The sequence below is a fragment of the Syngnathus acus genome, chromosome 5 (genome assembly GCF_901709675.1).
Source record: "Syngnathus acus chromosome 5, fSynAcu1.2, whole genome shotgun sequence".
NCBI classification, from domain to species: domain Eukaryota; kingdom Metazoa; phylum Chordata; class Actinopteri; order Syngnathiformes; family Syngnathidae; genus Syngnathus; species Syngnathus acus.
In genome coordinates, this window is record NC_051091.1 from 9,654,021 (window position 1) to 9,668,168 (window position 14,148).

Consider the following 14,148-nt stretch of genomic DNA (forward strand, 5'->3'; position numbering starts at 1 on the left):
TTCAGTGGCCAGCTAATCGCATTTAAGCAATGTGTTACTTGTCACCTGCTTCCAGCTTACGAGGAGCTCAAATCTTGTCTATCAGTCTTATTTACAGCTCAGGTACTGTAAACTAACAGCCGACTTACCCAAATCATGACTACAATGTTTATATCACTGCTGTCAGGCTACAACATTGTACCTCCAAAATGGTCAGTTTTCGGTAAAATGATTTTTCAACCCTTAACATCGCATCATCAATGCGATCAAGCCATTTTCAACACTTGTCTGTGTACGTCTGTGGCTAAACACTGTCACATTGCCAATCCTTTCTAACCTCCACTAACTGACCAATTATCATCACCACTAAGGGAGGACAGTAGCTAAGCATACGACACATCGAGCAAGAAGATAAAATAGGAGAAGATGGACAAGCCATCATAACTGTTCATGCTATGAGACAAAACATGCAACTCCAAACATCCATGAACATCTACGGATCTCCAGATTTTTTTTGTTTGAATTGACACCATACAAAATGCTAATTGGTCCACATGGCGCCTTTAATCTTTGCTTCTCCAAAGATCTCTGCACAGAGAGCTTCGACCCGCTATGACTTACTATACTGCTGTAATCACCTTTGCCAATTGAGGTGAACAGGGGGCACCTTTAATGTAGTTTGCACAGATGCTCTGCAATGCACAGACATCCTACTAAACGCCTTGCAATTGCGTACAAGGTGTGAATCCAATTTGTGAGGATTGAAGATTAGGAAGGCTTGTTCGTGACAATTTCTGGACACTAAGCAGATGAACGCAAGCTCCTTGCTCCGGAAATCACTTTTGTACGGTAGGTATTGTCATACTTATGGATGACAGATGGCTTCCTGTGGTTGCTATATGTATTTACGCATTGAAATCCCATCAGAAGGCAAAATTAAAAAATTAAAAATTAAAATAATAATGCGTAACTTGCTATAAGCCAAGCAATTGCATGATCACTACTATTTGAGTAAACGGAAATTAGAACAACTACAGTGAAAAAACCTTTTATGAAATAAATAAAATACGAAAATGCTTTTTTTAAATTTTTTCTTTATAAATGTAGCTAAAATGAACTTTTTGGAGAGAGAGAGAGATAGAGAGACAGACAGACAGACAGACAGACAGACAGAGAGGAATGTATAATGCTGGAATGAAGGGGAGAGAGTGAGGAAGGGACCGGATTTGACCAAGGGGATCAAGTTGACAAGTCGAGGATTTTAATTTATATTGTAGACAAGGTTTGAGAATATCAGGGTGTACAAACATAGAGAAAAACTGACAGAAGGAAAGAAACTCAGGATTGGTGAGAGGCAAAGCATTTGAGTGACGGTGTTGATGAATATTTTGTGAATTTGAGAAGAGTGTTTATGTGCTCCATAAATGTGGTCATCTCTGCAGAAATTTGCAAAATGTGTCCTAATTATGCATGTTAAAACGACACAACATTGTCAAGAAGCGAAAGATAACTAAAGGTCAGAAAAAGGAACACATAACTAATCCAGTCACAGGATTATAATTTGAAATCATTAAAGGTTATCTTCTTCTGTCTATCCCAAGCCCTAAGGTGAGGGTCATTAATTCATCACTTTAGCTTCCACATTATTGATTTTATTTGTTGACATCTGTTTTTTTTTTTTTTTAAATTCAGCAGCCAAGCAGATGAAATTTCTTTTCATTTTGTTCGACAGAATCTAACTTTGTGTGTCTTTCAGTTCCATAATTGCTTGCTCGGCACAATTGGAATGGGTGGAATGTCTGAAGACAAGAAGTTTCCTCTGTCTCTTAATCTTCTTGACTTATGGTGGCCAACAGGTGTGCATGAGCCAATGCATTGCGTCCCTAAGATAATGATCCAAAGCAAGAAAGGAGGAAATGAAAGAAAGGAAGATCTTAAATTCAATCACCTCACGAGGCTGCAGAGCAGACCTGCGCAAAATATGTACCTGTGAACCATATTTTGACCCATCAACACTCTCTTACAGTGTTTATAAAGTCAAAATGAAATGTACAATACAGTAAGTAAGCTGATTCCTGATCATGATTACAACGTACACAGTTTTCCAAAGTAAAATATTCCCTTGGCTCAAAAAGCTACTATGAGACACGGCCCGGGCGTAGACCCATAAGGTGATTAACCTGATCACACTTCCTCTTCAAATCGCGGTTAGAAGGCCACAGTGTCTGTTGACGCCAAGCTGTGGAAGTGATAACCTGTAATTATCACAGGAAGCTCTTTCTTTAATCCCCTTTATGTTGATTAACTCTTATTTCACATGGATTGAGATGCATCTTTTGTATGCCGAGTGCGTGGTACCATCATTTTGGAATTTGTTGCTTAATATTGCTTCGTCACTTTGCTTGTTATACACTCACAATTCAAATTGTTAGGAATATTTGCATAATCGAATGAGCTTGAGGACATTATAAATATGATGGAGTTTATTAGAGAGATTAATATTGGATTAACAAAATCATTTGGGGCAAAAAAAAAAATTGATACCGCTTCATCACTTTGGTACACACTCAAGATTAAAATTTTTAGGTACGCTTGCACAATCAAATGAGGGAACTGTCACTTGCTAGAGAGGACACTATTGAAAGTATTTTGAAAAAAAAAAGGGATGAAACACTAACACTGGTTCACACACAAATGTAAGGAAAGCAGATATTACAGTAGTCCAACTGTGTGAAAATACGTATGGTGAAAGTGGCATATGGCGTCCGGATTACAAGTCAGTGTCAAGTAGCCAATAGCTGGAACTATGCACAGTGATCACCATATTACTTTGCCTGAAGACACAAAAAAATAAGCATTACATTTGACAATAAAGTATCAATATTTGGAAATATATTTACAGTATATGATTTTGTTAGATGAGTAGGATCAATTTGTGGTCCCCGAGTCCACTGCCCGGTACCGGTCCAAATTATTACTTTTTATTTATGTGTAGTGGAGGATTTACATCCCAATCAGGACTTTAATTATTATACATTCTTGTGGCTCCAAATAAACATTCAAGTTGCAAAGTAAAACATTTAATGTCAAAGCTGAGGAGTGAAGCTGTCTAGAAGATGACGATAGTAAAGTAGGACAAGTTGCAGCCAATCATTTGCAAGTACCGTGATGAGCCTCACGGTTTGTAGCCTGATCTCTCTCATTAAGCTTCCATTTAAATAAAGTCTTAAACTGGGCATTAGTACCGTAATTTTCGGACTATAAGTCGCACCGGAGTATAAGTCGCACCAGCCATAAAATGCCCAAAAAAGTGAAAAAAAACATATATATGTATATAAGTCGCTCCTGAGTATAAGTCGCCCCCCCACCCAAACTATGAAAAAAACCGCGACTTATAGTCCGAAAATTACGGTAACTCAGATATTTATTATTCCAAGCTTCACACAATCACTCATGACAAGAGTATTTACTTTTAAAATAGTGATTATATAGTAAGTGCATTAAAACTACAAAAATACGATCCACGACTAAGGAAATAAAGGGCGGGAAACAGGTTTTGGCTGATACCATTATTTATCGTTGACATGTGGGTCATAGGAAAGGAAATGAAGTCCCCTTTAACTGTAAAAGTGTGCGACGGTTGATGGAGATTAATGACGTGACCCACACTGCCTTCATGCTTTGGCAAAGTCAATAATTGGTCAGACTTGAGCCGCACGCTGCTTCTCAATCCTCCTGTAATCTAATTTGCCCAATTTGAGGATCACCACAAGGAGGTATAAAACAACACCCGGGGCGACATAAGCCGCTAGAGTGGAGTTTGGCTTTCGACACAGATTGCGACGACACTCTTTCCGAGTTTGGACGGACCGAAGCTCCCTCTAACCACCTTAACTATGGGTTGGGAAGGAAACTTTGAGCCGAATGGCACAGAGGGCAAAAACTTCTACATCCCCATGTCCAACAGGACTGGGATTGTTAGGAGTCCCTTTGAATATCAGCAGTATTACATGGTGGACCCCATTTGGTATAGGATGCTGGCTTGTTACATGCTCTTCCTGATCTGCGGTGGAGCCCCCATCAATGCGCTGACATTGTTTGTCACGGCTCAGAACAAGAAACTTCAGACACCTCTCAATTACATCCTGGTCAACTTGGCTGTGGCTGGTCTCATCATGTGCGCCTTCGGGTTCACCATCACAATCACATCGGCTGTTAACGGCTACTTCATCTTGGGAGCCACCTTCTGCGCAATCGAGGGATTCATGGCCACGCTCGGAGGTAAGAGCGTGAATGAAGCGGTGGTAAAAGATCAATTCCTAAGCAAATTGTCCTGCAGGTGAAGTTGCGCTCTGGTCTCTGGTGGTGTTGGCCGTGGAGCGATACATTGTCGTCTGCAAACCTATGGGAAGCTTCAAGTTCAGCGGCACCCACGCTGGAATTGGAGTTTTGTTCACCTGGATCATGGCTCTTGCATGTGCCGCACCCCCACTCTTTGGATGGTCCAGGTAAACCTTTTTTTTTTTTTTTTTAAAATAAATAAATCCAATTTATGCCAGCCCAGTCAAAAGGCATCTAAAGGTTGGTGAAGGTCAACAGGCGGGCTACACCCCAGCCTGATATTTTGTTGTGATATTCTAGAGCCCTTAATAAATCTTGCATGTTTCTGAGCTGTAGAAAACAAAAAATGAGAATGTGAAACTCCACCCAGATTGTCTAAGTAACCTTCTTGCAGCGCTAACCTCAAGATGACCCCTTAGCAACAATACGTTGACTTCTCCACAGATACCTCCCCGAGGGCATGCAGTGCTCCTGCGGACCCGACTACTACACTCTGGCTCCAGGCTTCAACAACGAATCCTACGTCATCTACATGTTTGTGGTCCACTTCTTCGTTCCCGTCTTCCTTATTTTCTTCACTTACGGCAGCCTTGTGCTAACAGTCAAAGCTGTAAGTAGCGTGACGCACTTAATCACCCATCTGTCGCTCCTTGTTGAATTTAAATCTTGAACGGCTTCTACGTTTTGCTTTAAGGCTGCAGCCCAGCAGCAGGACTCTGCTTCCACCCAAAAAGCTGAGAAGGAAGTGACACGTATGTGCGTCCTGATGGTCTTTGGCTTCCTGATCGCTTGGACCCCATATGCCACCTTCGCTGGCTGGATCTTCATGAACAAGGGAGCTTATTTCTCTCCTCTGACTGCTGCTCTCCCCGCCTTCTTTGCAAAGAGCTCTGCTCTGTACAACCCGGTCATCTATGTGCTGATGAACAAACAGGTTGGTGCAGCAGATGGTGTTTTTACATCTTCACTTCATTCCTGAACTCTTCTTTTTCTTTCCCTTCCAGTTCCGTAACTGCATGCTGAGCACTATTGGGATGGGCGGCATGGTGGAGGATGAGACTTCAGTGTCCACCAGCAAGACAGAAGTGTCTTCTGTGTCTTAAATATAATGACACCTCAAATTCTATGGACGTTTTCCTCATTGATTTGGAAACCATCTCATGAAAAAAACAAAAAAAAAAACATCCTGGACTTTTGCCAAATGGAATTACGGAAAATGAATGGACACACAAACAAATATCAACCCATCTGTCAATATGTATATAAAAAGAAAACGGTACAAGAGAGATCCCAGAATGCTACAGAAGTTGCGCATGGTGTTGTCCGTCTGTGTGTGCACATCAGTGTGCGAGTGTGAATGAACTGTGACGACACAACACAGAGTATGACGGCACTCCGAAACGCTCGACTATCAAGTTGGAACCCGCTGCGGCACGGCAACACTGGGCCCATGTGCAATCATATGCGAGGTTATTTTCATGGCATTATGTGATGGTTCATTGGGCTGTTTCAATGTGACTGTTTTTATGTATACTATTTCGCAAAAAAAAAAAGAAGAAAAAAAAAACATAGGCTGAAGTAAATAAATACATGCATGAAAACATTTGTGTGTACTCTTGATTTGGATATGTTTCTTTTTATTCTAGCAGAAACATGGGATTCCATTGAGGATTAGATTCTTTGCTGTTCAGACATCTGAAATAATCTCAGTTCCGCCAAAGGGTAGTCGTGACTGCCAACTTGACAGCTGCTGACCCTATCAAATGGTTAATCACAGACTCCTTAAATCGCAATGGTAGGTCAATAGTGTGCCAATCCAATGTGTGTCAACGGACTCAAGTAATCTGTTGGGAATCCTCGAATGAACGCATTCCGGAAATGGATGCTAAAACAATTCAAAATCAACAGATTGGCTTGAAATTAAATGAGCAACTGTCATGGTGGTGTTGCTTTCTTTTCATTGGCTGAAAGAATCAATGAATTTATTTTTGAATGTTTAAAAAGAAAAACAAATAAATAAAACAGTTTACAAAAAAGCTAATACATATTCAGAAAAAGGAGTAGGAACAAGTATAATTATTTTTTTAAATTCCAAACCCTTTGTAATTTATATAACACTAAATAATTTGTAATTTTGCATTGAAATATAAAAATATAATTCATTTGATATACTTTATAATCTCATCCTCATCAGCATATAATCAACCACATTAATACAAAATGATAAATTCAGTTTTACAATTTTCTTGTACCTACATCTGAGTCCCAGCTGCACAGTGCCTTCTTTTTTTTTTTTTTTTTTTTTTTAAACCAGTTCAGAAATGACTTTGTTTACTTCCTTTTAAAAGGATTCATTTGTGTACTTTGTTTTACGTCCACCTCCATTCAAAACGATTTGCTGTTTTGTTTGGGCAGAACTTCAATGGACTCGCTGTATCAAACATTCTATAGATAATAATAAAGATGATTATTTTTCTGGTATTATTGGTATTATTATTGTTGATAATGGCTTTAGATGTCAGTGGGTAGAAGTGCAATGCGGCATGCAGCGTAATGCTATACTGCTCTCTGCAGGCAGTACTTAGTACCACTGGACCATTTTAGAGCATTTTTCATCAAACAGTTAAATATCCATATATACATATATTTGAGATTTTAGCCGGGGTTTTTTTTATAAATAAAATACACTCGTAACAAATGCGACACACAAGCGTGTAACTCAACTAGGACACAAAAATCAGTGTGATATCCATGTCATGATGTACCCCTTTATTTCCTTCACACATACTGATTGTAATTGTCAAGATGAGAGCACATGCACTGTAATTTAGTCGTGCAGGCAGGCGGCCCCGGACACCTGCATGCCATTTGCATTTGTGTGAGGGGCAGCACCCGCAGAGAGGAGCCTCACTTCTCCCCGCCATTTAATTACTTGGACCAGTTAAAGGACCGCTTGCAAACTGAGGTCTTAATAATAAAGTGGGTTTAATTCCAGGCTGATGTTCACTGTGAACAACAGCCTTGGATGGATGGAGATCACTGATTAGCTTTGGACATTTTTGAGGCTCTAGTCAACATAAAATGCACTTATGGTGATATCATTTTCTCGAATTTAGACAATACAATTCATCATCTAGTTTGCAAAAATAAAGACATATTGGATTTGTTTTGGTTTTAATGAGCCTCAATAAAAATCATGCAGCAGGGGCAGATCCAGCTCGCAATCTTGAAGTACATTTCCTCAAAATCCTCTGATCTGTTTCCCAATGACAATAAGCAGTGTTGACTTTATGCAACACTCATGAAGCTGGGCTATTCAAACAGCAGCACCTTGTTCGTTTACTTTACAGATGACCAGTAAGGGCCTTAGGCACAACATTTATAATTGAAATCGAATCTCTTCTTTGTCTTGCCTTTGACAAAACAAAAATAAAGTCGTTAGTGTGACTTTTAGGTATTAGATTAATTGTCTAAATGGGATGAAACAGCCACTGGGAGGGATTATCCCACTGGCCTTTGCAAAGGAGATAATCAAGGTACGCTGCATGACGCACTCTTTAATGTTCTCCACATGAAGTTTTATTCATTTAGCATTCCCTCTTTTGCTTTCTGCCTGATGACATTTTTAATTCATTTTTTCATGGGTACAGTCAAGCACAAAATTATTCATACCAATTTTGGGCGTGACTCTTATCTAGTCTGTGTGCAACAAAGATAGGCCAACAGTCAAGCCCCAAATTATTGAGACCAATTTTAATTTGGCTTTACATTGTGGGCAGCCCAAGTCACACCTTTGCAATAATCATGACTAAGGCAGATTGCTTACAAAGCACATACTAAAAATTTTAGATCTTTAAGTCCAGCTCATACAAACGGGAGCATTTTCTTTTTTTAATGAAAGACTGATTTCAAAATGCTTTAGGATTTTAGCAGTGTTTGGTATCAGTATTCAACATTTGGAGTTTTGGCTTCAAATAAAAATCCAATCAAGCCAATATTGCAACATTCAATTACACTGAACCAGACTTTATTGAAAATGAAGCTTTTTGCAAGTGGACAAAAGCACAGTGATTACAATCTTGGGGAAATGCAACAATAAAGAAAACAACTGCACGTTCTTTCTAGCAAGATAAATAAAAAGAAGATCAATTGTCTGTAATACTGAGTGCTGCTCGAAATCTTTTTGAATTCTGTAGTGGGGATCTTGGAAAAGGTTTCCTTCTGCAAAGAATTGAGAAGCAATCAAATCTTGCAATATTTTATACAAAGACACTCAAATTTAAACGTAGTAGCAACAATATCTATACGATTGTATTCGTGGAGGTTTTGCGCAATACGAGTAACAAAGTGCTTGAACACAAAATAACGTTTGCTCTATTATTTATTCCTCAATATATTTGTTATACAGCTATTGAAATTATTAATGACGATATTTTCATACCAGCGATATATAACGAAGAATTAGTGAACAACAGCTGAACTACGTACATTATCTGACCCATAGTACCACCACGTACATTTCACACTTATTCAGACCTCATTTTGTTTGGATTGAAATGATGTGGTGAGATGACATCAAAAATGTAAGATGTATGAAACAAACATGTTAGCGATAAAATAAACATAAGGCAAAATTAAAAAAAATAAAATAAATCATGGGGCCCCTCCTTTACTGTCTGGCTGGCCGAGATAGGTTTGCGGGAGGCCGTGGCTCACTTGTGATTGATTGATGCTGCTTTGCCGGTACAGCTGCATGCCTAGATCCCCTTTTGTCGGCTTCAAATTGTTGTTTTTAAACGGTTGAGGATTAAAACTTTCCTCTTGAAGGTCAAAGCTGCTCTCGCTGTAGAGCCGCTGACGCATTTCTCGTTTTCCAGAAGTGCTCCTGGTGGGATACCTCTGACCCATCTTATACCAGCCTGTCTCTTTAAAGACAAACCAAATATTTCCAGCCCAAAGGACGACATTGACAAAACCAAAGACCTAGGAGAAGAAAATAAAAAGTGTGTACATTATATGAATGCTGAGAATGAAAAATCTGCTGTTGCCGACTTATTTCTACTCACCACAGACGAGTTGAGCTGAGACCAGAGAGGTTCTTGGGCCGCCGTGCATTTGTTCTCCTGAGCCGAGCAGGCGGAGATGAGTAGTAGCACCTTGGTGGGCTTTGTAGCCACCTTGATTTCCGAGAGATCTTTGGCCCAACAACAACTACTGATGAACCACATAAGGGAGAAGATCACTGTCACCGCAAAGTCCTGCAAAGAGGACAAAACATTATTTGAACTCCTCCTGGTCTTGCTACATCAGAAGCCAAACAGTTACCAACCACAAGTGGGCCTCTGTTGTTCTTTAAGTATTTGTTCTGGTAAAAGACGTAGACCACCGTTGCCAGTAAGGAGTAGAGGAACGTGATCACGCCCACGCTGACAAAAAACTGAGCAGCGGGGGAAAAGTCGCCATCCAGGAAGAGAATTTCCTCTCTCTTTGTTTCACATAGGGGAGCCCTGAAATGCACTTGTTGTAACCTGCAGAGGAAAAGGAGATTAGCTCTCAGTTTTTGTTAAGGGTTAACATGAAAGGATGCTTTTGCAAATTATAGTCTGACCAACCAGCCCCGCGCCAAAATTACCTGAGGCCAAATAAGTACAAGCGCTATAAAAAAAAAATGGATGGATGCTTTACCTTTAATTACACTTAAAGCATTTGAATGCTAGAAAGTCAATAAACAAAGTCGATGGTGTCACTTTTCCTGCAAGTGTTAATTAGAAGCTTGGCTCAAAGTGACTGACAGTGATTGGCAGTGAGATGTTCGCTGTCACTGCGCCGCAAGCGACACCAGCATCCAATTATATTGCATGCGCCCCTCACGCAAATGAAACTACCATTAAATTTGGTGTAATTTTCTAATTGTGTCATTTTTACATGGTTGGATTCCTTGTTAGGAAAAAAAAAATCTGAGTGCTGGTTAGGTTATAGGTAAGTATTCTCGCGATCCAGTCAATATATTCCACTTTGGTCTAAATGAGCGTACCTCATTTTGGATGTGGAGGAAAGATGCCAGTCCAATTTAAAGGGCCCTTTGTCTGAGATGCTTCATTGCATCATTAGACCAAAATGCACTCGGAGCCAGATCAGTCAAGATTCTAACCTTAAGTGGGCCCTTTTGATATACCAAAATGTTTCCACTATTGATCTTGTCTAGAAGCGTGCACCCACAATGCCTTGGGGGCTGTCCGCTCAGAGATGGCTTCATTTAGTGATCAACTCCTCAAACGGGGTGCGTCTTCCTCAAGAGAAAGTATCGACTCTTCAAAGTTTGAAACATCAAATTGACAAATCGCGTCATCATTTTTATATATAGCATACCCATTTAGCTATATGGACAGCGGAGTCAACGTTTGCACTGATGTACTTTGTCAACTCATGAATAATGTAACACTTTCCCGTCTGTCCACAATTCTTTTATGGCAACAAGTTGTTGTGAAACGTAAATAGCTCAGCAAGCTATTTAAAGGAGTTTATAAATATTTATATATATTTTTAAAATAACATATGGTCCGTAAGACGATTTAAAAATGTTGACATGAAAGTAGGACTTATTCCAAGTCCCTATCTGATAATAATTAAATATTGATCGGAAGGAAGTGTGAATTTTTCATTTACGTCTTTTTGTCCAATGCTCAACACATTTTACTGCTAAAAAGTACATGCAACACACCGTGAAATGAATTTGTAAATATGGATATTATACACCAAGTCAAAAATGTGTCATTGGTGGTAGTCACAGTGTACCTGAATGGATAGCCAAATTCAATGGTGATGCTCCTGTTACTCTGTCTATTGCCTGCACAGTCCACTTTAACCCGGAGGTGTCCATGGTAGCCGCCGCATGTTGCAAACGCACAAATGGCAAAAATCTGAGGAGAAGAATATGATAGCAGTAATATGAGGACACAAGCATGAAAGACTATCAAGGGACATGTCTGAGTGAATGTGGCTTATTGCATAATGTATTGCCATCAATAAATCACAGGACTGATTATTACAATTTCTAATTGGTTTGAAAACAAAAGCTGAATAATTTAAAGGTAGGAAGTGCTGCTCACTGTGCACTAGAGGGTGGCCGGAGCAGCGCAGGCTGATTCATTTTCGCATCAAACGTTTGGACAGCTGTGCCTTTGCGAGATTCAAAGCACCGAATACAACATGTAATCTAAACTGAGTATGTTTAGCTGACAGCATACAGGAAACAAATATTGTAGCTCAAGAATCACTCTCACTACAGCATTACTTGCTATTTGAGTGCATGCAACCTGGCTAACTACTCGAAAAAGTATGATAAAGAAAAAAATATATAAACATAATAATGAAATACAATTTCTTGGGGGGAAAAAAAAAGAGGAAAATACTTACCGGGGCAAATATAACCATACACATTTAAAAATCCCAGAAGTGTGTGGCCCAAGTCCACTCGGTGTCTGCAGCGTTTGTCATCAGGCTGGGATGTGGATAATATGAGGAGAGGATCCAGCGGAGGGGAGGGCTCACATGAGGTACACTAACTTCCCAAAGGAGGAGTCAGATATATTTCGGATGCGTATTCATTTAAATGAAGCCATATTGCCAGCATAGTGAACTCAGCAGAATTTTTCAACAATCAGTTTCTTTAAAAATCATTTTTTGTTATCTCTCAGTTGCAAGTTATCAAGGCCTAAAATTGTGAATTTGTTTGGGGGGTGGCAAAAATTGGCATTGAGGAGGCTCAGACTAGCATGCAACAATTTTATAGACTGGCTTGATACTTTTTATATGATAGCTTTCCTCTTGATATAAAAAAAAACGAGTGTTCAAATCAAAGAATACAATGTACAGTAAACTGGTACAGAAAAATGAATTATGTCGCCCCCTTCTGGTTCTAAATGGGCGTTACATGTTTAGCTGATATATTTTGAATCCCCATTGCTGCTTGTGTAACTTGAACTGAATTTAAAAGCTAAGAAAGATGGCAGCCTTATTATTTAAAGCTGCAATTAATAAATACAATAAATGTATTGATATTAGTTGAAATTGTACAAAGAGAAATGCTGATAATAATAAAGTTTCGGTATGTACGGGCTCCTAATAATTAAATAAATAAAATAATAACTTAAATGTAAATGCTGAAATGTAATTTCAAAAATATTTCCCTTTGTTAGCTATCATGATAGAGCTGATCCAAAAGAGGGCAGCACCTTATCATATATTTGAGCCCTTCTGAAGTACTGAACAATTTTTCATCCCAGAATGCATGTGACAATTGTGACCTCTTGAAGTAACAATTTCTTCATTTTTAATGAACTCACCGATGGTTGCACTCTGCAATGAGTTTCCTGATGCATCAAGAATTGGAGGAGGGTATGAGGACTTCTGCCATGGTAAAGTGGCGAGGCTTCATCCCCTCGTTGCATTATTAATGAATCTCTTTCTGGCATCATCTTTCTGCTCCTGCCTGAAAACTGGGAGAGGAAAGAGACAAGCATAAATCTCTCTTTCTCTCTCTCTCGTTACAGATTCCAACAAATCTAAGCTGCATTTCCTGCAGGTGCGTGCTACGTGTGTAGTTTAAAGCTTCGTCTACGAACTTAATCTAAAAAAGCAATATTGAAGATGGGTGGAAAACGTTCGAGCTACCTTTTGAAGCAAAATGTGGAGGACTCTGTTATGTAGAAGGATTTGTGTGGAAAATGAGCTCCTCCTTGCACCAACAAGCCAATTACTGCTGTTGAAGGCACTGCAGTCAAGCCTACACGGATGCACGCATGTGAGTTTTGCCAGAGTGTGTCGTCATGTTGCTCTCTGAGAACTGCAAGGAGCTGCAACACTGACCCTATTCCATCAATCTCACATTAAAAAAAAAAGCAGCATTTAAATATTTCAAAAAGCTCCTCCTGTGAAGCTCTGAGCCGCACTGTTTGACCGTGTGTGTGCGTGCGCATGCGCCTGGCTGCACTTCAGCTTCAATATATAAATGCGGGACGGCCCACAATTTTTAATCGGGGCTTCTCAGAGGGCGTAACCTGGCAAGAGTCAGATTGATTCGCGAGTTCTTCACAGTATCTGGACCGCTCCACTAGGATCTGCTCGGGAGATGCAGGACTATTTAGTACAAGGTGATTGTGCGTTGTGGCAACTTGCAAACTTTTGCTTGGACCAATCACGCCAACGTAAATCTTAACCAGGAAGTTTAAAAAACCTGCACCCCTCTTTTCCAGCTAACACCCCATAAAGCACCTCTCTCTGCCCTTCTGAAACTGTGAGTAACTCTGCGAGAACAGAATAAATTCAGGCGTCCATGCATTTGTCCACTGGTGTCGCCATAATCGTTTTTTGTTTGTTTTGTTGCGGCCACATATCCCGCCCCCCAAAACATTGTTGCATTGTTACATTATAACTGCAAGATCCTATTGGTGCATTTTTTTCCACAAATATCCACATTCTCAAAATCTTATTACTGAGGTACTGTCTGGCCTGCATATTTTCCCAAATCTGCAAAAAAATATTGGGCCCAGTCATGTAGTTTAGGGCACTATAAGACAAGGTGTAAGTGCAACTACCACCATCTAGTGGTGAATGTTGTCACTGCAATTTAAAGCTACAATCGATATATATTTGCATATTTAGCACCCACAAATTCACATGTTCACCGATCCTCTCCTTTGTTCAAAAATATTTTTAGTTTTTCATTTTTTGGGTGGGGGACTTTTGTCTCCAATTACCAGTGTTGTATGTGTGCGTCTAGAACAGTGAGAACATTTTGCCTCGCCCCCTTGCACAACTTCAAACAGC

The 14,148-nt window shown here is 39.7% G+C and overlaps 3 protein-coding genes across 4 annotated transcripts in view; 1 reads left to right on the forward strand and 2 right to left on the reverse strand.

The window, feature by feature from the left end:
- LOC119122694 (sodium- and chloride-dependent GABA transporter 2-like) overlaps positions 1-12,757 on the reverse strand; it is a 38,516-nt gene extending 25,759 nt beyond the window's left edge. The window contains exon 1 of the mRNA XM_037251179.1: positions 12,666-12,757. The gene's annotated coding sequence lies outside the window, so the exon portion shown is untranslated. The remainder of the gene's footprint in view (positions 1-12,665) is intronic.
- opn1mw4 (opsin 1 (cone pigments), medium-wave-sensitive, 4) lies at positions 3,770-5,887 on the forward strand. Its single transcript, XM_037251183.1, has 5 exons — positions 3,770-4,260; positions 4,319-4,487; positions 4,765-4,930; positions 5,015-5,254; positions 5,325-5,887. Exons 1-5 carry the CDS (start codon positions 3,876-3,878, stop codon positions 5,421-5,423), a joined length of 1,059 nt encoding a protein of 352 aa, XP_037107078.1. The 5' UTR covers positions 3,770-3,875; the 3' UTR covers positions 5,424-5,887.
- LOC119122697 (synaptoporin) lies at positions 8,318-12,814 on the reverse strand. 2 transcript variants are annotated; one of them, XM_037251184.1, is made up of 5 exons: positions 12,666-12,814; positions 11,116-11,240; positions 9,650-9,848; positions 9,387-9,578; positions 8,318-9,303 (listed from the first exon to the last, which is right to left on the reverse strand). In XM_037251184.1, the coding sequence occupies exons 1-5, from the start codon at positions 12,795-12,797 to the stop codon at positions 8,974-8,976; spliced, it is 978 nt and encodes a 325-aa protein (XP_037107079.1). In that variant the 5' UTR covers positions 12,798-12,814; the 3' UTR covers positions 8,318-8,973. The 2 variants fall into 2 exon arrangements, with proteins under 2 accessions (XP_037107079.1, XP_037107080.1); XM_037251185.1 differs by lacking the exon at positions 12,666-12,814 and adding an exon at positions 11,737-11,923.
- Positions 12,815-14,148: the final 1,334 nt, after the last annotated feature.